Source organism: Dermacentor albipictus, chromosome 7, assembly GCF_038994185.2.
Source record: "Dermacentor albipictus isolate Rhodes 1998 colony chromosome 7, USDA_Dalb.pri_finalv2, whole genome shotgun sequence".
NCBI lineage: Eukaryota > Metazoa > Arthropoda > Arachnida > Ixodida > Ixodidae > Dermacentor > Dermacentor albipictus.
Genome location: NC_091827.1, coordinates 34,031,407 through 34,057,101, shown reverse-complemented (window position 1 = coordinate 34,057,101; position 25,695 = coordinate 34,031,407). Strand labels below are relative to the sequence as shown.

The following is a 25,695-nucleotide window of genomic DNA, read 5'->3' as shown; positions in this document are numbered from 1 at the left end:
AACCGAGCTCGCGTGCTCAACGCTTCGACGCGGTGTTTTGCGCTGAGTGCGCGGGGCGTGCAAAGTACGCAGACAACATTAAAACTTCATTGGCGAAGAAGTCCGCGACTTTCCGCAAGTTCGAGCTAATGAACGTCGGCGCAGCAAGTAAAGACGACTTTCTGAGCTTTTTTTTTTTTTTTGCCAAGTACCAATGCAATACAGAGGTTTTCACAATCTTTACATGAACAGATTTCTTTGAGTTTGGTGTTATTGTGTTCAGTAATGACTGGGCTGCATGCTAAAGCATTAAATTTTTCCATGTGATAGGTAAACAAAAGTGGCAGAGTAAGCAAAACTTTGAATGCAATTTTCTCAGCTTTGCTTTTTCGATCAAATGCCTTTGCCTTACGGAACTTTTCATAATGTTTGCATCAACTGATTTTATTGAATTAGGTATCATTTTTTTCAGTAAAACCTCAACTACATCCTAAAGCTTTCCATTTTTCATTAAACCCATTAGACTAGCAATTAGGTCAGATGTAAGCTAATTACTCCCGCATTGTTTTTTTCTTCCTACTTTGTTATTCATTCATGACCTATATGATCACTTTTTAAAAATTTCTTTAGCTTTAGGATGTGCAATGGGCCCTTGGAAATGACAGCCATTCTTTGAAACTAGTTTTTCTAATTAAGAAATTATCATAACGGCCCGTAAGAAAAGACCTATGTGGGATGAATTATTTTGCAATATCTTCATTTATAGATGAGATATATAAAATCTGAATATATATTTGGGATCAGCATTCAAAGATATATCTGCATGCAAATTTTCAGGAAGATATGTTACGAAATAAAAAAAAAGTTTTCAAGACCCTCATCCCCCCTTAATTCCCACCGTGAAAAAAAAGGAGGACCGAGAACAAGCCTCCCGCTTGGAGGTACTCACCAGCCTGACGGCGTACATGAGGGCTGTGCGCTGCTGGCCATCTCGGAAGTTGATGTTGGCGCCCGCTCGTAGCAGCATCTTGACCACCGCGTAGTTGCGCTTGCACACGGCCAGGATAAGGGGCGATAGGCGGGCAGCCGTTGGGGATGCCGAGTGGATACGCGTGACGTCCGTCAGGCACGTTGTGCCTGGGAACTCTAGGTTCTGGAGTGGGAAGCAGGTCAGCAGGTCCGCAGAGGCACCGGCTTCGAGCAGTGAGAGGCACCACGACCTGCACATATGAAATCCAAGGTTTGGCTGCCAACCGGTCTGGCTGGGAAAGCACACGGTGAAAAGATGCAGATTGAGGCACTGGCTACCCCCACCCCCTTCCGCCAAGAAAGAAGGAACTGAAATTGAAGTGAAATGGTCAAATTAAATTTCAGTTCTGTTTTTGGTTGGTGCGTCAATCCGCGTTTTTTCGCCTGTGCATATGGGAAGCAAGCCTCCATCGTCGTTTTTGTGACTTTGGCATGCGTATGTTTGTGCTTCTGGAATTCAGTCTCGATCAGAGGGAACTTCGAGTGGGGCATTTTGGTGGGAAGTTTTGACATGCTCACTCAGTGCGAATCATTGCAGCACAAGACACTGAGGCGTGTTGAGCTGGTGGAGCCCAAGATGTATGTTGTCTTTTTTTCTATTAGATGTTTTGTGGCAGCAACTGGAAACAAACAAAATCCAGCTGGTGGGTGAAGCCAGAATAAAATTCCTACAATGGCGGCAGAGTAAAAAATGACACTCAGTTCGTGCTGGCTGCATCAGGGCATGGTGGTACATGAGGCGGCATGTTTTGGTTATCGCCTATTAAAACTGTGCAGTACGCTTCCAATGGCACTATGCCATCAAAGCAGAAAGCTGGGCTAGTTGGTGTATCATCATTATTCAAAAGACTAGCGCAATATAGCAGGGACAAAGACAGAGAAGACGACAGGACGAGCGCTAAACCCATGGCACTATGCCCCATGCACTGTGAAACACATAGGTTAAGATACTTATTGCAACAGGGTTGGTGGCGAAAGCTGTGAACATGGCATGCGATGATCTGGGAGAATATTTATTTGCTGTACAGAAATAGAAAACTGAGTGCGTGCCCAGGTTTTCACTTGAAATGGGCGGGCAAGTATTACACGACAGCTGCTGCGGTGGACAGCTACTATTCTTGATTGTGCATGTCTTGCGCTTTTTCTTATTTACATGGGATCTAGTGGTTGGAAACGTATACGTCGGAAACATATGAACTGGTAAAAAAGTCTAACTTTATTGGGTCATCTTTTGCATTCTCAATCGCGAATGTTGACGCAGGAAAATCGTACGTAACGAGATCATATCAACGAAGTCCTACTATATTTAACATTGTGCTGAGCTACAGATCTAGCTACTTGCACAAGGAATCGAAGCTTACCCCAATGAGCTGGTTTCATTCTCAATACGGAAAGAAGTAAGCGATGTGGCACCATGAACTGCCATTTGTCACTCGGCCTACCCCGCAGAGCTGTAGCTCGAGTATCAGTGCATTTGTCTAAACGCACCATGAAGCCTTCCCAGCTCTACCTGTGGCTAGCTGCAAACGGCAGAAGGAAACATGCGAGACTCACTGCATGTCCTCCGGCAGACGGTCGCTCTGCAGTTTCCAGAAGGCGGCTGTGAACGGGGTCCGCAGAGAATGGTCCTGGTCGGCACAAGCCGCCGCCACCATGCCCATCTTGTCCAGGAAAAACTGGCACAGGGTGTAGTTCCAGTTCATGGCCGCATACGTCAGCACCGAAGATCCGTGTTCGTCCCGTGCCATCACTGGTACTCCCTTGTCCATCAAAGCTTGCGCCACCTACGGCACCGAGCAGCAGTCGCAATCGTCAGACCGATCAGTGCAAACACAAAGTGATTTAATTCCTATCATTACAAGAAGCATTGTAATAAGGAAAAGAAAGAAAAAAGGAGGGAGGACTTTGAGATACACTGTTCCTGTGTGCAAAGTGGAGAGGCAGGTTTTTAGCTTGCGTTTTACCTTTGGGCATGACATCCCAGCAAAAATTATTTCTAGTGCTTTGTTTTGTACTAACAATGGTGCCATGTGCTGTCTTCATGAAGGTATATGCATTGTTGTGAATGATTATGTGCCCCGATTTCTTTTTCTTTTTGAAGACAAGGTCTTCTTAGCCGAAAGCAGATGGAATGGGCATAAATACATCTTGTAGCCCCTTCCAGAAAACAATAGTCAATCAGGTGACTTGTAAATGCCACATGAACATGAAAATGGTATCAAATGATACTTCTCCATGCAGAGAGCATGTATTATAGTAGTCAGCAACTAAGGACATAATAATAAAGAAGTATTTACAGTGGAACCCTCATTATAAGATTATACTTTCTCAGGACTACGAAAAAGTGTACAGGGTGTCTACTAAACTGATATTTCCCAAATTCCCCGAGTTTTCCAGGTTTTCCCCGAGTACCTTTGCAAAATTCTCGAGTGGCACTGAACCTTGTTTCATGTCATTATGGGCTGACATGCATGTTAAAAAAAAAAAAAAAACTACTTAATCCAGTTTGAACAGTAACGAGTAGTGTTTATTTTATTCGAACAGAAAACAGAAGGGATGAGTTAGTAAAATGCAGAGCGAATAAATTATCTTCGAAAAAAAATTGGCAATGACTATTGCAAATCGAGTTGACCATTTTCAAATACAAATAAAAAGATGCATACAGAAGCAAATATTTTCGAATATGAGCTATTTCTATCAACTGATAGCAAGCTCATTGATATGAGGCCCGAACTTTGTCACATGTGAGATTCTCTCTCAGCAGCTGGAAAGTCAACCTCAACCGCAGCCAACATACTCTCAGCCCGCGCACAATGCCTCAGTGTTGTGTTTTACAGCTTTAAAGAGTTTATTTCGGGTTGGATGAGAGACACCTGCACTGCAGCGTCTGCAAACACTTCGCTTTTTGAGCTCAAGCCCCTTCAAAGAAGCGACGACATGCTTCCTTTCCAGTTCATTTTTCAATGCGTAGGTCCTTTCTGTTCTTGTTGTCCTTCCACCACGCGTTTGCCCCATGGACCATTTGAAGCATCCTCGCAGTCAGTTGTACAGTCAATGTCCGATTTTTCAGACTCCCTAGGGGCTGCGAAAACGCCCGAAAAAATAATTGCATGCTTTTTACTACCCTTAAAAGCTCAAATCACCACAGATGCATTCAAAAAGGCCTGCCAGTGCACTTATTACACATATTGGTGCTGGTACTGCGACAGGAGATGGTGTGTGGACGCATGTATAATTAAGAAATACATACTACGTCAAATTGCCCTTCCCATGCTTCTTATGCTTCACCGCAATGCTCCGCATATGCTTCACCATGCAACAAAACTGTACTGAGGCAAAGTTGACTCTCGGAAACCAGCATGATGCAATGTGCCGTGCTTTCCAAGTTTCGAAGCCAATTGCGAGGATTTCAAAGGCGGAGTTGGCGTCGTTGCTGACAGCGGCGAATTGATTTGATGAATAACACGACACCGAACACTAACAAGCTTAACAGCGAACATCGATGCAGCTACGCATAGCACTGCAACGGTGGTGGCTATGGCTGCCAGTGATACTGTGTGCGAGAGCGCCAGTTCAAGGCGGTGAGATAATCAAAATGGCAGCGGTGGTGGCTTTGATAAATGCTGTTTCAGACCTGTGGACACAACAAAAATTCTGAAAAATCGGACGGAGAAGAGATTTTGCGTCCGAAATTTCCGACTTTCTTATACACTGACTCCACGGGGTATGTGGTGGTACCACAATGCCATCCGAATTATCGGGAACGTCCCAAAAATCAGGCGTCGACTGTACACTGCCAACTCCTCCAGCTGAAGAAACGACGTCAAAGTCAATTTGTTACAATTCCTCTCTGTTATTCGAGCGAGCATTAGCGCGACTTTCATTCCCTTTCAATAAAATTACAGCCGATTTTCCCCAATAGAAGCAGAAATTCCCCCGAGTTTTCCCTGAGTATTTCCATACTATTCAATATCCCTGAGAATTACTGGTCTTCTCGGTTAGTAGACACCCCGAGCGTAGTAAGATCCGAACAACAAAATTTATGCCCATAAAAGCACGGTTGCTCGCAACGGATTTACAAGAAACTTTGATGTAAAATACAAACTAATACTCTGAAGACCTAGAAAACCCAAATCGAAAAAAAAAAAAGCAAATGCAGAGAGAATACTGCAGTACAGGTGCCAACCATGCTTTATTAAAACAAACCTTGTACCACAATCCACTGCCGCGTTTCTTGCCTGGCGGAGCAAACCGTGGAACACTTGCGTGCTAAACGGTAAGCTTCTTTTGCACCTTCTTCGATCCGAGAAGCAAAGAGCTTTTGCTCGAGTTGGGCAATGCCCAAAAGGAGGTCCGTTGCGGTGCCACATGAACACATGAAACTCCAGATGCCGTCTATGTGTCGTAGCACATCAACGAATGTGATCGGCACAGGCAAGGCAAGATCTGTAGTGTCCTCGTCCTAGTCCGATGTCGCAGTGGTGTCTCGCAAGGTAAGCCTCCTTGATGGCGCCATCCAGCGACACCTATCAGCATTGTAGTAGGCCTCAACGTACTCGGTGAAGGTCGTGGTGACGCTTAACACTTTCCTGTCCGCAGGAAAATAGGCAGCTTTAGGGTAGTCTAGTAAACGATTAGTTTACTGCTACAGCAAATTCTTGATATTAGAATGTATAGTATCAACTCGTAGAAGGAATGAGCAAACATTTATTAGCAATTCTTTGAAAAAAAAAATTATTTATTGAAAGAACTTGTTATGAAAACGAGAAAACTTTATAAAAACATAGATGCTTCTTTACACCAAGAGAACATTACAAAAAATTTGAAATATACATTTTGACCAAAAAAACTACCTACAACGTTCCTGCAAATGTAAGCTATCTGTACAAGGTCTTTATATACAAAGGGGAATGTTAGCCCTAGTGGCTACCATGCTCGTGCAGTGGTTCTTACAAATGCTGCGCGGCATTGCAGAGTGCAATAATCGCAGAATGCCATGGTTCATTCCTGGAGGCCTTCTTGTACAAAGTCTCTCGCTTATGGCCACAATGCTTGAATGAGTTGGTGATTGTGCTTTGTGACAATGCATTCCACTGCACGGGCAGCTGCTGGGAGGGGAAGTGAAACGAACGATGAGACGAAGCAGGGAAGGACATTGTGCTGAAGTGAATCAGTCTAGTGGAGTCAAGCGCTCTGCATGTGATGGAGAGACGGTGTGAGGAAGGAGGCCAGCCGTACTTTCTTAACATCCGTTGTTCAATCCTGCACTTCGTGTGGGTCGTCATATAATGCAGGTCAGGTGTAAAATCGCGTCTGATAACCAAGGTACTTAATACATTGCTTATATGGGGACTTTGCGTAAGCCCGGGTTGTCGCAAAATGGGGGGACGTATGGCTGGGGTTCCACTGTAGCTGTAAACAAGTTGGAATGTGAATGCCTGTGTTGCTGTTTCCCTTTGCTGTGCCGCCGCAAAGGGCCATTAACCTTAACTGTCACCTAACTGTTGCGCTCTCCGCCGGATGGCGCCAAGTGACCGAGTTCGGGACGGAGGAGTGTTGAGTCTGAGAAGCAGGGTTAGTAGAGAGCTGATGGCTTGGAGTGTGTTTTGAAGAAGACATAAACACTTGGGGCTAATAAGCCCTATGCCTCACGGTAGCATGAGTGCAACAAGAAAACTGAAGCGAGGGGCATATTCCAGAGATGTCAAAAACTGAAAAAAAAAAGGAAGAGTCAACCAAGTGCCAACGCTGCACAAGATTGACAAAACTGCGCGTGAAATATGAATAAGATCAGAATCGAATGACTAACGAACATGAAAAAGAGACAGAGTAGAGAGATATAATTAAAACTTATTCCTCGAATCATTTGAACTACCATGTACACCAACTTGTCTTGTTTAGCGTTGACACCTGGATGACCCTTAATTTTTGCTCTTCGGCAATGCCGACATCTTTACAGTGCACACAGATCTAAGCAGACGTCAAAGGCTAAATGCTTTACTTGTTTGCAGATTACAGTCAAACCCCGTTACAACGAACACCACATTAACGAACATTTCAGATTAACGAACTTTTATGAAATCCCGTGCCAACTGCTTATAGTTTCAATGTAAAAATATTTCACTACTACGAACTTCAGAATAACGAACATTTCAGAATAACGATCGTTATTTAATTTCCGTGTCATCTTAACAACACCTCAGTACTATGAACTCATATCCCGAAATGCGAGGATTCTTAGATTTCCGTGTATCCATCACGGCAGTCGGAGCTCTAAGCTAGCAGACGACGCAGCGCGAAGAGCGGGCCGCCTTGCAACTTGCTTCCCGCAAAAACCTGAGATGGCGCGGAAGGAGAAAGATGCGGGCGGAGACTTTTTTTTTTTTCCTTCTCCGTTGTGGAGGCAACGACGCACCAGGTTTTGTGAGTGGAGAGGCGGGGAGCATGGGCCCGTAAAACCTGAGACGGTGCGGCAGAAGAAAAAAAAAGTAGTAATTAACGCTGAAGTGGGCCTTTTTTTTTTTTCCTGTTGCGGAGGTGACGACGCATCACGTTTTTCTTGCTTGTTTTCTCAGTTGTTCGCGTGCTGTCACCCGTATCAGGCCTGTCCATCTTGTTTTTCTTCTGGTTATATTATTGTGTTAGAAGTGCGTGACGGCGTTCGCGTTGCCATGAGCTCAACAACTCTAAGCATGGCGAAGAAGCGAAAGCAGTTTTCTTTGAGCGAGAGAGTAGAGATTTTTCGCGAGATAGAAGACGGGAAGAAACAAACCGTCGTGGCTAAAGAACGTGGAGTGGCGCGGTCGACGATCGCTACGATTCTCAAAGATAAGGAGAAAATCTTTAAGCACCAGCAAGAATCTTGCTGCACGTTACGGCAGCACCCGAAGACCGCGACGAGTCCGTGTCGGCCACAGATGCGTTGGACTGCTTGCGAAAACTCCGCATATTTATAGCCAAAAGCGGCACAGCGGCCGAAGGCGTGCATAAGAATGCGGACGGTCTGGAATCGTTCGTGCTGCAGAGTCTGTGCTGCACCCGTCAGAAGACGATCACGGACTATTTCAAATAAATGTGCCTTGTCTGACGATCACGTGTGCATTGTGTGAGAAACGAGTTCAAGGAGGTACCGTTTCAAAGGTAGGACGCTTGCGTTACTGAAATGCTATTGTTATGGCTAATTTTTGGGCTTTCACTATAACGACCTTTCAGAATAACGAACATTTTCCCGCGGTCCCCTGAAGTTCGTTGTACCGAGATTTCACTGTATAACTTAATGGCAGCGAACAAAATATAACGTTAAACCTCATTGTTGCAGTGAGTCGCATGATTTTGAAGCATTAAACATTATGCCGCTGTTACCTGCACACTGGTATACTCACATGAGGCAACATTGCATTAGGTTATGGCTCCATACCGAGAGCACTCTTCTTGCTTCAATTAAGAACTGTACTTCACGCAATAGGACAAATTACAGGACTAACTGTTTCTGAGACATCTTTTTCTCTTTCTAAAAAGAAAGATGTGAAAAAAAAAACTATTAGAATTGGGCACACAACAAACCGCTGTTGCAGCATCGACATCTGCCTACCATCATCACCATTGTCATAATAATCACAACTTGATCACAAGATGGCAGCAAAAACCTTTTGTGCAGTCAGAATCACACTTGTGTAGAGTGGTCAACCGGCCTATTTGGCTGCAATGTTATAAAAAAAAAAAAGGCACAGGCTGAAACTGCAATGAGAACACGTATGGTCATGCCACATGCTAGGTCATGCGCCAACCTCTCCCAATAGGACAAACATGTGCAATGAATATGGTCACGCAACCACTCCAGACAAGTGCAATGCCGATTATACATGTAGTATGGCAGCGAAGATGTGCTGCTTTCATCATGAAAACTTATTAAAAAGGCAAGTTACTTTACATGCTAAGCTAAAGGAAGAAGAGCCATTTCCCGTGTTTCTGGGCAACGCTGAACACTTGTATGCGTTGCAGGACCGGGTGGTAAAGCAGATAGCTGATGCGTAGGCCGTCGACCAGTTTGCAATTACTGAAGAATTGTTCAAGAAATGAGGAATATGAAACGGACTACAATGAGGACATGTTGTAGTTCACAAGCAGTGATAGAAGAGCCATCTGACAGTGACATCAATGGACATTAATGTGAATAAGTTTACGTTTTGTGATGATAAGTTCTGCAAACCTAATCTTTTTACGTTAGAAGAAATGGACGCGTACTACATTTTTCTTACTACAAAATCAAGTGCACGTTAGACTTGGCAAAGTACAGCAACATCGTAGACTTCTAACATTTTCAACCAATATGAAACAGTGGGAAGCAGTTGGCCCAAGGGGACGAATTGAAGGACATTCCGAGACTGACCTTGATCTGCATTTCCAGCTGGGCGTCTCGAGGAGCCTCCCGTGCAAGCACATGCAACATGGTCTGCTTGTCACTGTACAGGGTCCAGCCATGCTTCACCTTGGCAATTAGCCTCAAAGCCAGCTCGTATGAACAACTCTTCAGGGCCGCCTAAGAAGAAGAGACAGTTCCAGTAAGTCAGTCAGTCAGTAAATCAATCAACGACATGCAATCAATGTCTAGTCTTCAAAATCCCTTCCTGCGTCTGAAGCGGATGCCCGCCACCTACTTTGGACATACCCTGTGCGGGAGTCCTTGCGTCTCATGAAGGTTGCATGCGTGGCAAGCTTCACACGTTCGGTGCACGGTCGCCAGAGGGTTCGGGGAAAACAGGGGAAGCCATCCTCCGGTGGCTGGCCCACAATTGCAAATGCTACCGGCACCACCGAGCTAGTCACGCGCAATTCCGCCAACACTGCACTAGCCTCTTTGGTTTCCAGCAAGCCATTGCTCCCGTGTTTTCACATGTGGTTAGCCAGCCACATTTCTGCCCGGGCAGACGCCGTCTCTCCTCCTCTCAGCTGCCGATTTTACCAGCTGGGGTAACCTTCCTTACCCTACACCTCGAATTGTGTGATTTTACCCCAGGATGTGGAATTACGAACTGGCCAACTTGAAGACTATGAACGATGGCTCACGGACAATACATTTCACAAGTCACTGCGCGAATTCACGAGGGCGCCGACTGGCGGCGCACGCACCTCAACAGTGAGAGCCAGGCCCTTGCCACCAAGCTCAAGATGCTCAATGATGTGCTGTAGGATGCCTTGCCATGACCGCTTCACAAGCTCCTGCAGAAATATAAAGCGTGAGAAGATGAGCATGCCTCATGTTCTTCAAGGCAGGGTTCAAGAACATCTCGAGCCAGTCATCTCGTCAAGCACTGCCCTAAAGTTCAAGAGTAGCAGCGGTGCGTAGTTACACTTCGCAAAACGTGTGCTGGGGCGGCATACGCCAGTGATGATTCTCAAAAATAAGATCACTTCTGTGAGAGTTGGCGTGACTTGGCACTAGACGTGTTGAAATACATGACGCTGCTGGCACTTTGCCAAGCTCGCTATCTTCACATAGAAACACGAATGCTGTTAGCCGTACGATCCAAGACATTCAGAGCCGAGTCAAGCTCCCCGAAGTGATCATTCAAGAATACCATTCCTGGTTTCACTGCCCGCCAGCAGCTGCATCTGCATGTCCAGAATAACCAGGCGAACAAGGATGTCAAGTGTTTGACTAAAAAATGCGAACCTAAAGAAATGGAACCTTGTTACAACTTTTAAATGAAAAAAAAAAATGCAATGGTGATCACAAGATCTTTTAAAGATGTTAAAATACAGATGCAAATTTATCTGCAATCAAACATCTTAACGAAGTTTGCATCTGATACGAAAACCCTCGAGTATAAGCCAACGCAGGCATATTGATGAGGGGGAAGAAAAGAAATAAAACATTGTGACCTAATCACTGCATAAGAAATGCAAGCATAGGACTTTCGATGAGCAGCAAGAAGCTTCGAGTCAATTTCATCACCCATTGATTACAATTGTCAATATAAGGCATAACAACAATGCTAAGTCACTAATGTGTTTTCCACCAATGTTTCAAATAGTGTAATCACACATGTTAGGCATGTTGACTTACTGGTTGTGGGCCAGCCAAGCCAAACTGTTGGCCAGAATGTGCAAACTGTGCCCATAATTTGCTGTTTCAAGTTGTGCTCGCCAACTTTTACACATTTTCTACCGGAATATACATATTTCGAGCTGTGAGCTAACATATATTCACTTTGGTGTAACCAATATTGCCCTAGATGTTGAATTTTCGGTTTGATTATAGAAGCAGAATAGTTAATGAAATAAAGCATGACTATAACAAAACATTTTATTTGCATCATTGTATCTGAGAATTCCATATACAGCCTACGCTCGTTAAAACGGGCCCGCTTACAACAGACTTTCGGATTTAACAGACTATTTCAGCCTCAGTTTGTTCTACCTAGTGATGCAACGAAGTTTGCTTGTCACGGACCGCACTACAACGGACTATCGGCTACAGCGGATTAAATTAGCAGCATTTGTTTTATTAATCAAGTGTATACATAAAGGGTACTTTGGTCATGTCGACAAGGGCTGACAACTCACTTACGAGGGTCAGCTGACGATCGCGGCTAAATATAATGCATGCAAGGGAGGAAGGTGTGGTGGAGACACACCGTTTTCTTTAGTGCGTGGTTCTACTCCGGCGGCTACTGCTTACAGTGCGGCCAGCCTATCTTGTCAGGTGTTCGTTGTTTTGCGCGCCAAAGGTGGCCCATGCAAAAACGTTACACGGTGCTTCGAAAAAAAAAAAAAAGGGGGGGGAAGAGAAGTAGCACTCTGTGGCAGGCACCTGCAGGATGGGGATTTGCAGCGGGGCCCGGATCTTCTTATGGACGTACAGCCAGCGTAGGCCTGTCTGCGGTGGATCATTCCGCTGGATCACCAAGTCCAACGTCGGGAGAGCGCCCTTCTGGAGCAGCAACAGCGCGCACCTACACGGGCAACACGCACTTAGTCAGAGCAACATGGCAGCAGCACAATGTTAAAAGCATTAAAGTGATGGACAGCATTAAATGCAGCAAGAAGCACAACGTTAAAATGATGCCAAACACAGTGTTAAAGAGCTACACAGAATCCAAAACTGTGACCAAAAGACACTAAGTACAGCATTGAAAAGACATTTAAAAAAATTCTATGAAGATACTACAATAAGCGCTAAGGGTGTCCTCCCCTGTCCACAATACAAGTGGCCATGCCAGAGCAAAATTTACATGAGAAAAGTAGTGCCTTACGTGGGATGGTTGTTGAGCACTGCCAAGCCCAAGGGTGTGTTGTTAGCCTTGTCCTTGATATCTACTGTCTTCATCTTCTGCGAAGAGAAGAATTTACATGTATGAATGTACTTACCGTGGTTATAAATAAATGTGAACCATTTGTTTTATTTTCCTTGGTTGTGGCATGGTGTTGGTGCTTTGCGGGGTGTTAACGATCACCCAGTGGGGGCAGCGAACTTTGAGCCTCTCCTGCTTTCCTATGATGAATCAGCTTTGTGAAGCAGACAATACGTCCCGTCGGACAGACCAGCGGTGTAACCAAGGCGAGACACGTTTGACAACTACGGGGTTGATGGATGGCACTCTGCTGCCGGCCCTGAGGCTGGGACCAAGAAACTCCAGGAAAAGAATGTTCTTCCCTGCTTCCTTACACCCGTTGCTAGCTGCCAAAGCCAATGGACAAACAAAGCCGCCAATTGGTGGGCCATCCCAGGAGCCAAGACGCATCAATCGAGTCAAGCGTGAAACCTCCCGTCTACGAGCGTTCCCTCCTTTCTCTGGGACAGTGAACCGGGTGTGCCTGAGAGTATTTCTCCGATTGTGTTCGTTGAACAAAGTTCCTGGAGTGATTGTGCACACCCTCACCCTCAAGGTGACTTTGGATGTTTCGGCTGGAGGAAGGTCTGACGGCAGAGTTCCCTGGCCTAGCGTTCTAGGGAGGACAGAGGGGACATAAGCGGATTTTTTCGGCTCCTCAGGAGTATTTTTAGTCAGTCTTGGTAGACAGTCGAGGCGCAACCTTCTCTATTCTTCACGTAAATATTGTAAATAAACCCAGTACACTTGGCTCTCGATGAGAACCTGTTCCTCTTTTTAACAACGTCCTCAGCATAGATGAGGCGGACGACGGCATGGGCCAGCTAGCCCTTTTGACATGCCAGACTACAACTCTTAGAGGGGTGAAGGGGGGGGGACACGGGTCTTAGAGACCGAAAAATTGCAGAATAATCACTTTTTTGAAAACATTTTTGGTTCTAGTGCCTGGTGCATTATCTCTGAAATTTTCACGCATCTGTTCACGCATTTCAGTCGTAATGGCGTTTCATATTACGTTAGTGAGCTGTACTGTTACTTACAAATGTGAAAAAAAAAAAAAAGAAGAAGGGGGCTTATCTTTGTGACGCACAGTTGCCATTATAAGTTACCGAATGCAGCCATCTTGGTCTTGTTTGAAAGAGGGACTCTTCTTCTTTAGCTACTCTGCGTGCAGAATGACTTTGAAGAAAAAGCCCACTATAGAGTTGTCCCCATGCGCAATTCCATTCGTCGACCGAGACACGTGACCGTAAGCACTCCATGCCATTGGTGGATTTTCGCTGTCGTAAGCCCGAGTTGCTCGGTTGTGCGCAACACGGTATGAAACGATGTCAAATTCAGTTTGCTACAAACTATAAATTCAGCAAACAGAAGAAGACGGGTTTTTAACTTTCAAATGTGCGCAGTAACTTTCAAAGACAGCGAAAATAGTTTGCCACCCGTGCCGAGCCCCGCTGAAAAGCCTTCCCTTGTGACTGTGGAATAGACTTAGCAGGTGAATGCGGTTCTTGCAGCAGCCAGTGTTCGTGAGGCATTCCAGCACATCTACTACAACGTTACAATTTTGAGAAGGGGAAGGTGGCTCAAGAAAAACCTCAAGTCTTTGCTCCAACGCCGGCTACCAAGTGAAAATCGGATTTGCTCATTCACGCTGATGTCGCCACTGCTGGCTCAGATGCAATGCAGACGCGATTCGTTATGCCAAGCCGCAACTCTATAAATATTCTGCTGTCTTGTGTAAAACGCAAGTAGCAATGCGGCATTGGATGAAGGCGAATGTGAGTGTAATCTCGCCACAGAGATAATCACCTCGTGTGCAATGTGCGGCGATGCCGCATCGCCGTGGAGTTCACCGCATGTGAGTGGTGGCCAAACGTGCACCCCATTGCTCGTGAACTTTGATGAGCTGCTAAATTGCCAATTGTAGGATTTGAAAACTGCTTGCAGCACTTCCCTCCTTAAACATTCTGCGGTCCACTCATACATTACTATTGCTTTCTGCCCAATATTTTCTTACCTATTGTCTCCACAAACAATAGTGATGGACTTTTATCTATCTCCATAATTACTTACTCCGAAAAAAAATAATCGAATTTTTTAATCAGCTCAAAAAGCTGGACAAGACCATGTCTTTCAGTAAATTTGGTCTAAAAATACCTAAGATAGCTCTATACACCATGTCCCCCTTACGAAAGGATCTAGCAGCAGCTGAGATGGTGCGAAGCAGCGATCTACCCTTCCTGCAGCGGGGGCTCTTCCCAATGCCCAGACAAGCACCTGAGAGAAGTTCCAGGTGCTGGTTCCAAGTACCAGGTGCAGCACCTGGTACCAGCACCGACTGGTGCTGGGGTCCAGGTTCCGAAAACAAGTCTAATGCCAGTTCAGTTTTAGCGTGCAGCCAATAAAGCAGCAAGGCGCTATGCTGGTCGTGTGCGCTAGTACATGGAACACATTCGAAATACACGCTGCATGGCCATGCTGGGGAAATATTGTCCATTTTCTCAGATCTCCCACCACGTGAACTTTTGATCGTAACTGTACTTTGATGTAGCACGTTGCAGACACAACTGTCAGAGTGCGATCTAGGCACTGCGATCGTCTGTTTGCAATGCCCAAAACCTGCGGGGAGGCTTTGAGGTTCCTTTTCTGTGCGCTTTTGTTAGGACCAACCAAGACTTGACGAGACTAAAACGGCGTGAGAAGCAGTTACTCACACTGCAGAAAGAGTGCATGCACATGGACGATCCTCGGATGGCAGCGTAGTGCACCGGTGTCATGCCAAAATTGTCTTGAAGTTCCAGCAAGGGTGTCTGGGTCGTCTGCAGCAAGGTAGCCAGCTCCACAGGGTCACAGGGCGAGTTGTCCCAGTGTCTGCAAGCAAGTTGAAGAAAGTATGAAACAGAAAAAAATGAAGCACTTGGAAGGGTTTAAGGCTGCGGGGATGCTAGACTGTCACGCGTCCCCTGATGTTTTCCCCACACGGCTCTCACGTCTCCTGTAATCCGGCTTCTCCCTGTAGCTAAGCACCGGCAGCGGTCGGTGTGGTTGCAGCAAATTATGAGAGATGACGCAAGAGTTGCCGAACGCCTAACGACGGGGTTGGTCGGGCGCGCCAGGAGTAGGCTCTTTCTCTTTGGCTCGGGGTCGGCAAGCGGCACGGACATTCCGGAAGTGCACCGATCTATGCCTCTGCGAGACCGTCCTGTGAGGCCCAGGAGCAGGACACCAGAATGGATGAACGCGACTGCTCGAACACGCCACCATTCACATGACCGTACACGTGAATGACCGGGCGTTGGTCTCAAACATATTCGCTTGGTATTCGGTCGCTGTGAGTGACTTCTGCGATTTCTCGCGCGCCGATCGGCATATTCTGTGAATAGCAATTCGGCAAACAGGCATCAGTGTATCAAAGGTGCAATAATATGCCTTTGTGATTGTTTACACCACCGTGTTGTGTTCCTTTGCCCCGAAGAGGTCGGGTGAGACCACACAAGGCATAAAGGCAGGCTAGTTGGTAGCTTGAAATGTGTGACATATTTGCAGTGCTAAATATGGAACAATATGCGAAGTAGACAGGATGGGCACTGAAGTGATGGAAACAAGATTTCCTTATGTAGCAGCAGGACTAACATAAAAGGATGGTAGGACACAGCCAAACATATTAGAAATTGCAACAAAATGGAACACGAAATAAGACTGATGCTAGATGGCCACTCAACACAAGTAACGATCAGGTGAGTTTCTTTTGATTGTTGCTGTGTAATGGCTGATCATATTGTAGTAGTTGATGTCAATGCACATCCTGTCAATTTCATGTTGCGTCTCGTCTTGAGTGTTGTATATATGTGACCCACTAGCTGGAAGAGCCACTATGATGAGATGATGACATGCAGGTGGTCTTATAAAAGGCACCAAAACGCCTGCATTTACAATCTGCGGGCAGTACACTGCTATTACTAGATGCTTTTGTTGATATTTATTGGCACAAATATGGGACATGTGGTACAAGAAAGCTGCAGTGTACAGCCATTGCCTTCATGGAAAAGAAAGAAATGTCACCCACATAACTGTAGCGGGGTGCTACAAAGTGAACTGTCCAACTTTAGAATGCAACCTTTCATTCTGGTACAGGGAGTATTGAGAGTAGGACCACAATCTTTTTCACCATGTTCCCAAGCTTGCCACAGTTTCCCCAAAATTTGCCAAAATTTTCATATTTCGGTCCACCTCGAGCCCCAGTGGAAACATTTTCGTTCCATTAACACTGAGAGAAGAAGAAAAAGAAAAGAAGCTTGCCTGTGGATTTTGACGAAAGCGTAGTGCAACGGGACGCGCCCTCGGCCATCCTTGGCGTCCGCCCGTGCCCCTTTCTGCAGCAGCAGCTCTTCGAGGGCCGTCGAGCATTCGGCCATGCCGGTGTGCGCATTGGCTGCCAGGTGCAGCGGTGAGCGACCCCTGAGGTTCAAGGAGTTGACGTCGATTCCGGCGTCCAGGAGCGCACGCACGGTATCCATGAGGTCTGTTTCACGTGAAAAGGAGTTCAGCGTGAGCAATGAAGGTGCCTACAAGCTACGGAAGGACGACAGGCTCGCGGCAAGTAGCAGTTTGCAGTTACAATCTCAATGTCCTGAGTCACTGCAGCAGCGACCTTTTTCACAGACACACGGGGGAGAATAACCACAGTGCCCCGCTCTTGACCCTTGCCGCAACAAACGTGTGAAGCTACTTTCTTCATCGCTTTAAGTCAATCAGAAGGGATATTAGCGATGCACAATGATCTGTTCTTGCTTGATGAACAAACAGCTGCTACGTAATCCCTTCACAGCACTCGCTATGCTGCAGCAAGCAAGCAAGAATCAGTTTTGACGAAACAAGTGCACAATTCTTGGTCCAAGATGCTATTTAAGCCAAGGGTAATGCTTACCTGGGTTGCTCCGGTGTGAGACCACGTAATGAAGGGCGTTGTTGCCAGAGGCATGGTTGAAAGCCTTTGGGTTGGCTTTGTGCTTCAGGAGAAGCTGGATGAGCTCACCGGGGAGATTGTTCCTGCCAGGAGAAAATGCATCGCTTTAGCAGTGCCTCCACGGCCATGTCGACCCAGTGCCAGCTAAGAAAATGCCACTCGAATTTGACAGAATGCAACAGCATTCCAGTGGCGTTTCATTGTCCTTAAGCTCATCCAACCTCTACTAAAGATGTGACGACGAATATCATGTCTTATTTAGTATAACAAAGCAAATCTAACATGTTTACCACAGATATCAGCATGTAACAAATATATGCTTATAATAAATATTGGATATAACAAAAGCACTATTGTTTTCAATGCAACTTTGTTGTAACGTGGTTCGAGGGCAGCGTGATCAGGTTTGACTACCACGTGTGCGCACCACCATCGTCATTTGAGCGCCGTCACATTTCTGGGTGCAAGTGTGCGTCTCAATTTCTTGCTCTGTGTCTTGGCGCGGTTCTTAAACTTTGAAATCTTGTGCCAGCTAGCCCAACAGCAAACTCTCCTAAAGTTCATGCCCATCAATAAACTGGCTTTTCTGTTCACTCTTTCTGGCACAGTCTCCTGCCTCTTTGCCGTCACCACCCAGTTAAAATATGAAAAATAAAAAATAAAAAAGTAACAAGTGACAGCACGATAAGTCAAACTAGAGACCGATAGCTTGGGGAAGTCACTCACATGGCAGCATAGACCAGCAGGCTTACTGGGTATGGCCCACCATCATGCAAATCCACATTGACACTAGCCCCGGCAGCAACCTGCAACATTCAGCATCACCCACCACTCAGGAGGATCTCACTTAGAGCCACAGTGTTCTTTCCATAAAAAGTGAAGTGCGATCTTTCTATATAGTCAATGCCTTAACAGCAGAGACTCCGAGGCTTTTCAAGCAGACACACAAACCGTTAGGGAGATTAGAGGCAATCAATTGTGCTATGTAGGTAATATTGGTGCTGGTTATGATACACACAATTACTATGCCCCAATAGGGCACCTGACAATCTACAAGGGATGATGTCCCGAAGGAACACCTGGGCTATGGGAAGATGCAGAATAAGATTCCAAATCAGCTGTTGCTGTTAAGGGGGGATATGGGGATCAAAACTAACTTTTTTATTTACCAGCCGATCTTGATGAAATTTTGCACAGGTGTTAATAATACTACATAAACAAAACTGTGAAAATATGGTGAAAATATGGCTGCAATATCTGAAGTACTTTAGTGTTTACAAAATTTTTCTGCTTTCATTTTTGCAAAATGCCTGCACACCTGTATATTGATGCTAGGAGTTCAAGCAAACATTGATAACACTCCTATATGTATTCTCCACACAGTGACATTCCTGTAATTTTTTTAGCCTAACAGAATTTTTTTATATTTTCATTCTTTGGCATCTACTTCAGTTGCATGAAAATCTCGACTGTGAAAACAAAAGATGACAAATTATCGAAGCAAGTATTTTGAAAACAAAACATGTCACTGTGTGCAGTGGTGCACTATGAGTGTAACAAAACAAACGGTGTAAAAATATTCATAACGGTGGCTGAGATATTGGCTTTGCAAGTTGACCTTGGAGGCAGAAAAACGTTTTGAGAAAAAGGCGTTCGAAGTTCTGGGCCATATTTATTCGACTAGAAACCACCGGCCTTGTAGGTGCAGGTGTCAGGTTGATCTCTTGGCTTCTTGGATCTTTTATGCTTGCTTTCATGTGCTTTTTGTGCCCTCTTCTTGCACAAGGCATCTTTCTTAGCCGCTCGACTCGCTCGAGTCCGTCGCCACCGAGCATGCCACTCCAGCCGTAAACCCCATCTTCCGTTCGTTTGCCGGCACAGAACCAAGTGACGCGCGGACAGTGGCGGCGGTCATATTCAACACCTCCGACAAGATTACTTGTGACTAAAGATGCGACTGTATGGTGCGACCGTTGCTGATGCACGGTTCGTCTTCACGGCCGGCAGACGCATGCGCTTGGACCGCACTTTCGTCGTTCATCTCGGTGACGGCGGTGGCACAATCGGGGTACGTCGCGGCGCATTTGCGGGGCGTTGCAGGCCCGGAAGCATCGCAAAAGGCCGTTATTAGTTCGGTATAATCACCACTGGAACTCAAGGATGCAACAGTCTGCGAACTGCACGGCAATGCGTCGATAGTCTAAGCTCGCGCGCGGACGCATCTCTGCTAGGACTACTTATCCTTCGGAAGTTCGGCGGCTTGCGCTTGCGGCTGCCGAAGCGGTGCTTGGTCGCGTATTTCGTCGTCCACGTCCGCCCAGTGATGCTCGAAACCACAAAATGAAAATGGAAAACTCAAATCCGAATAAAGCGATGAAGCGGCGGCGCACCTCGAATATCCAACACGTATACAAAGGGGCAGCAGCCAGCGCGCGAAGAAACGGGAGAAGCAGACGCCGCAGCAGCTCGCCTCCGGAACCGGCCAATGGGGCGGCTCATACAACGCACGTGACGGAGCAAGCCAATCGGCGGCCGCGACAAGCAGCTCCGCGACCTTCAGACTTTTTGTTTTTTTATGCTTGCTCTTCTCTCTATCAGGAAATGAAAGAGAGGCGTCAAAAGGCGAAGAGGCGCGCTTTTCAACGGTACCAGCATGGCCGCGCCGCGTACTGCCGTTCCGGAGCTAGGGACGCTTGAATACAGCGACTTTTCCACCGATTTTCACGAAATTTTCGCTGTATTGCCTTATGTATATATTTATTTATGGTACTTAGCAGTCGTTTTCAGCGGAAATACTTGGAAAACTTATAGAAAAGGGGTCAAAGATTCAATATCTGCAACTTTCTAAAAAGTGATTTTTGGGTCGTTTTTCAAGATTTGATCCCCGCGTCCCCCCTTAAAAGCAACACAATACGCGCGAATACTGGATGACCTACCAAGGAGTGCACAGCAGCGCTGTTCCCACTGGCCACTGCTCGTGCCAGGGGGGTCAGGCCGTCCTGGTCCGGCGGCTCGAGCAGGGGCTTGTGCTGGAGCAGGAGGTCCACGGCCGCCGCCCCGGGGCAGCGGGCCGCCAGGTGCAGGGCCGAGGGGCCCCCCCGGATACCCCGCACTGCCGCAGCCGCGTCGGCCCCCAGCTCCTCCAGGAGAAAACGCAGCAGCGCGTGCAGTCGGCCGCTCTGCTCTTCCGTCGGCTTGCGCAGCTCACCGAGGGTTCGTAGGGCCACCAGCAGCGGGGTGAGGCCGTCGCGGTCGTGCCCGTTGGCCTGCATGCGGAGGATGTCGCGGAGCGATCGCGGCTCCTCCTCGAGCTTGACTCCTTCGGGACTCGGAGGAGGAGGCTACAAGTGGTAAGAAGGCGAGAAAGCAAAAATGGCTGTGGCTTAGGTAAGGTTAAGCCCAGGATGCGAAGCATACTAGCCTTTATTTTAGTTGTTGAACCACTGTTTAGCCTGGTGAACTGCTGTTGCTTGGCTATATTTGGTTCGGCTAGACGAAGAAACAACTCATGCATTACTGCTTCGCCTTCAAGAGTGGAACGCGAAAGCGTTCCCGTCGACCCGCCAAGGGGTGTGAGACAATGGGCTACAGGGCAGCGACTACGCGCCCCGCATTGGACGCGGTGAGCGTCGAGCAAAGCAGCGTTCGGCGCGGCAACGAAATGTGCGCCTGAGCAAGAGACGCACGCCTTAGAAACAGCTCGTTTCTAAGGCAACACCGCATTCACTAGAGGCGCTTTTGTACCGCTTTGAAGCATCGTACTCGTGGCTCAGTGGTAGCGTCTCCGTCCCACACTCCGGAGACCCTGGTTCGATTCCCACCCAGCCCGTCTTGCAAGAGTTGAGCCAAAGCCACTTCTCCTCTGTCGTGACGTCGCGGTGTCACGTGATTTCATGGCGACACCGCCGCGCCTGAGGAGCTGGGTTGAGCTCTCGTAATATGCTTCGCATAAAAAAAAAAAAGAAAAGATGGCCCACGATTAATTGTGACATCCCCTGCCTGAGAAAAGCACCATCGAAACACCAGCATGAGAAGGTTAGAAACCATGCACAAGGCGATGGCAGAGGGGTCGGCAAACAAAGGGTGCTTGTGACAAGATTGGCTATTGTGTCCACTTTTACCCCTGCCATGCTTCACCTGAGCCTCTGTGGCTGAATGACCCAGTGAAGCCTCTCCACAGGTTACGGGTCATAAATTGTAATAAGTGCCATAAAGTGATTGATGGAAAAGTAAATACATTTTTAATTAGTTGATTACCCACTTTGATTACTCGTGTGAATACTGTCTGCCGCATCGAATAATTCATCTCAAGGGCTACAACCACGCTACCTAGTTCAGGCAATACTTACAATACTATATGGTCTAACAAAAAGCACTGTACAGGGGTTGTAAAATGCAGCCCCAAGCCTACCTCCTCCGCGAGCTTTACTCTAGCACTCTAGCAATGCGCAGCAGATGCACCTTGAGGAGGGTGTTGAGCAGTGGCAGGACGTCCCTATGCCTGGCGAACAGGGCGACCTGGCGCAGGAAGTCCGGAGAGGCTTCCAGCGCAGCCGGTTCGGGTTGGTTGCCGGCTTCCACCAAGAGCTGCACGACCAGGAGGCTCCCCTACCCCCACGCAAACAGAAGCGCACGCACAGCAAGAGAAATCAGTATCCACCAAACAAAGAAGGAAACAGATGGCTTTTTTTTTTCAGCGGGCGGGAAGGGCCAAGCAAGGCACCTCACCTTGTGCAAAGCGAGAGACAACGGACTCAGCTGTTCCTTGTTGAGAGCTGTGGGGCTGCAACCGCTGCCCAGAAGAAATGACGTGGCCTGCTCCAACCAATGGTCGTGCTCTTTACGCTCCTGTAGACACGAGAAACATGTCTGGTTTCACCCCTAAGTTTGAGAACAGGTTTCCATGCTGCCACATAACAGGCATAGGCCTACGTTCTCCCTCCTGCTTCGTCTTCTCTCCCCGTCATCAACCTCACCCCAACTGCTGTCCACTGTTCAGGCGTCGGCAGATATAGCCGGACAGTTACAGCGCGGTCAAAGAATAATCTCCTTAGTTTCCTTCATCATGAAGTCAAATAAACAACCAATTACTACTGATACTACCACCTTCTCGTTCATAAACATTTACTAAACAATAACATCAGGGTTCGCCGGTAGGTGGAGATTTGAGTGACCAAGAGTGACCTCAGCTAAAGACTGGTCAGCACAAGACTGGTCAGCTGACCAGAATTACTTGCTTTAGTGGCAGTGGTTTAGCACAATGGCGCACACAGAAGCTGTCCCAGCGTGCGACACTGCTTGCCCCATTTTTTCTTTCAAACTTGCAATGGCTACGACTTCTTAGACTGCATGCAGAGCATGCACAAAACAATGTGTAGCTAGAAAGGAAAAAAATTCTGCCGTTTACTGCAAGCACGTCTGTGTAAAAGGGCAGGACTTATCTTAGCATAGACTTGGACAATTTTCCTCATAAGAGGAATAAACCTTAACCAGAAGAAAAAGATTCCCTTCTTTTCCAAACTTAAAAAAACACTTCCAAGCTCCACAGTTGGCGTAATTGAAGAGGCACTCATCTTCAATCTTCAATGCCTCAAATTAGAAGTATAACAAGACACCCACCTTTTCCAGTCGAGCTTGCATAGCTTCTATGTGAGCAATGTCTAATGATGGTTGCTTCTGGAAAACCACAAAAAGAAAGAGGTGACGATGAGACTCAATACTCAATGCAATGCAACGCTAGTCTACTTCACCAAACGTGGCAACTGCGTGTGTGGCACTCACCAAGTCCAGTTCCTCTAAGCTCTGTCGTTGTCGGAACTCGCTGTCAGCCAGGACAAGGTGGTGCAACTGCGACAACAGAAAACACAAACTAACATCAGCTTCAAGAACGACAACCTGAGGGCAAGCACAGCCATCCCTTGTAATGGCTGTGATGATGGTGTCGGAAACGTAGCAAGAAAGCTGCGAACAAAGGCGAGTTTCTTTACTCACTCCACAAAATGCAACAAAACGACAACAGTGCCTTTCTGGAACTTTTCTGCACCTTTATGGTGATGTATAAACAACCATTTAACTACCCTAGTAAAATTCCTTAAAGTTCACTGTCTCAGCCCCTTTAAGGGGGGATGAGGGTCTTGAAAACTTTTTTTTTATTTCGTAACATATCTTCCTGAAAATTGGCATGCAGATATATCTTTGAATGCTGATCCCAAATATATATTCAGATTTTATATATCTCATCTATAAATGAAGATATTGCAAAATAATTCATCCCACATAGGTCTTTTCTTACGGGCCATTATGATAATTTCTTAATTAAAAAAACTAGTTTCAAAGAATGGCTGTCATTTCCAAGGGCCCATTGCACATCCTAAAGCTAAAGAAATTTTTAAAAAGTGATCATATAGGTCATGAATGAATAACAAAGTAGGAAGAAAAAAACAATGCGGGAGTAATTAGCTTACATCTGACCTAATTGCTAGTCTAATGGGTTTAATGAAAAATGGAAAGCTTTAGGATGTAGTTGAGGTTTTACTGAAAAAAATGATACCTAATTCAATAAAATAAGTTGATGCAAACATTATGAAAAGTTCCGTAAGGCAAATGCATTTGATCGAAAAAGCAAAGCTGAGAAAATTGCATTCAAAGTTTTGCTTACTCTGCCACTTTTGTTTACCTATCACATGGAAAAATTTAATGCTTTAGCATGCAGCCCAGTCATTACTGAACACAATAACACCAAACTCAAAGAAATCTGTTCATGTAAAGATTGTGAAAACCTCTGTATTGCATTGGTACTTGGCAAAAAAAAAAAAAGCTCAGAAAGTCGTCTTTACTTGCTGCGCCGACGTTCATTAGCTCGAACTTGCGGGAAGTCGCGGACTTCTTCGCCAATGAAGTTTTATTGTCTGCGTACTTTTCACGCCCCGCGCACTCCGCGCAAAACACCGCGTCGAAGCGTTGAGCACGCGAGCTCGGTTCAGCCGCGTCCGTCGGCACCGAAGCGGCGTTCGGAAACGCCGAAGTCGACGTTAGGCTTAGGTCAGCCGGCTCGGCTGCTTCCGACGACACGGAATCCGAAGCGACTTGCAGCGTTTCAAAAGTTAGCATTTTCGACGGGCTTAGTCCAGGCGCATCCACCGGCACTGCAGAGACTTGCGGTAACACCGAAGTTGACACCGATCGGGACTGTCCGGCCGCGTCCACCGGCGAAGCTGTTGTTGGCGAGCTCACTCCAGCCGCATCCACCAAGGCCACAGCCATATCTCTATGCCACAGCAGCTTGCGGCATCACCGAAGCTGTAGTTCTCGACGATGTAGCGCTCTTATTCCATGCGCGCCTCTTTTTGCTGACTGCTTTTCGCGTGCTTGCTTTCAAGCGCGCGTCTCGCGCCGTCGTGACACGCGGAACAAAGACACCAGGCACGCAAAAGCAAGAAATTCGTGGTTAAAAGAGGCGACTCAATAGCCAAAATATCTACAAGAACGATAAAGAAAAAGGCAGAACGAAAAATACAAGAGGAATGCGAAAAATGACGTGCGCGCCGGCGAAAGCAGACGACGCGAAGGAGTCGAACAACGCGGCCGCGGGGCCGCGGCAGGCGAAGCATGCGTCACGGCCAATCAGAGGGCTGCGCCTCGGGGAGGCGCCCGCTTCACCCAATCAGCGGCTGTCTCGCGACGATTTCGCTCTTGAGAACGGGTGCTTGGGGTGCCGATCGCTCCGCTGCACGAGGGTCTACAGCGTGCCGAGGGGCGCCAGAATAGAGAGCGGGAAACCAGCTTTCAAACGAGACCAAGATGGCGCCGATCGGTTCGCGTCGCGCGGAGCTACGGCAGCTTGAAAATGAGGCAAATCTTCGCGCTTGGCGTTCAATTTCGGCTCACCGACGTTTCTAAATTGCCGTTTTTTTTATACTTCGAGTAGGAATTGAGCCATAATATTTTGTAGAGGCATAGTTGGGACATTAAAGACTTCAAAAACGCAATTTTTGAAAATTGCCATTTTTGACCATTTTTCGCGATTTCAAGACCCGCGTCCCCCCTTAAGTTAGAGCGGGACATTTATGCTGTATATATGGTACTACTGCTACAGCTAGGATTCGTGAAGTACAACTCACAGCATTGTTTCCTTCCTGGTCAACTTTGTTGGCATCCGAGCCCTGCCGCTCGAACAGAAACTGCAGCCGGGTGTAGATGGAGCCGCTGAGGCGTGAACGCAACGCGCGCATGGCCAGGGTCCGTCCCGTGGTGCTGGAGTCCACGGGGGCGTCGGCGTTGAGCTCCACACCTGGCTGGTCCAGCAGGTAGTCCACTACGCCCATGTGACCCTTGAGGAAGGCCACTTGCACCGGTGTGACCTGCACACAAGCGCACGATCACGTTCGA

At 46.9% G+C, this 25,695-nt stretch overlaps 1 protein-coding gene across 5 annotated transcripts in view; it reads right to left on the bottom strand.

Annotated features, from left to right (window-relative positions):
- LOC139047780 (poly [ADP-ribose] polymerase tankyrase-like) overlaps positions 1-25,695 on the bottom strand; it is a 110,029-nt gene that overhangs the window by 33,311 nt on the left and 51,023 nt on the right. For all 5 annotated transcript variants that reach the window (XM_070521849.1, XM_070521852.1, XM_070521853.1 and 2 more), the window contains exons 22-37: positions 25,428-25,667; positions 23,089-23,154; positions 22,927-22,983; positions 22,036-22,155; positions 21,769-21,915; positions 20,244-20,648; positions 18,034-18,113; positions 17,269-17,390; positions 16,641-16,863; positions 15,056-15,212; positions 12,264-12,340; positions 11,822-11,963; positions 10,138-10,227; positions 9,398-9,547; positions 2,563-2,792; positions 929-1,199 (exon numbers count right to left, since the gene is read on the bottom strand). In XM_070521849.1, the coding sequence (XP_070377950.1) occupies positions 929-1,199; positions 2,563-2,792; positions 9,398-9,547; positions 10,138-10,227; positions 11,822-11,963; positions 12,264-12,340; positions 15,056-15,212; positions 16,641-16,863; positions 17,269-17,390; positions 18,034-18,113; positions 20,244-20,648; positions 21,769-21,915; positions 22,036-22,155; positions 22,927-22,983; positions 23,089-23,154; positions 25,428-25,667 (2,577 nt within the window). The remainder of the gene's footprint in view (positions 1-928; positions 1,200-2,562; positions 2,793-9,397; positions 9,548-10,137; positions 10,228-11,821; positions 11,964-12,263; positions 12,341-15,055; positions 15,213-16,640; positions 16,864-17,268; positions 17,391-18,033; positions 18,114-20,243; positions 20,649-21,768; positions 21,916-22,035; positions 22,156-22,926; positions 22,984-23,088; positions 23,155-25,427; positions 25,668-25,695) is intronic.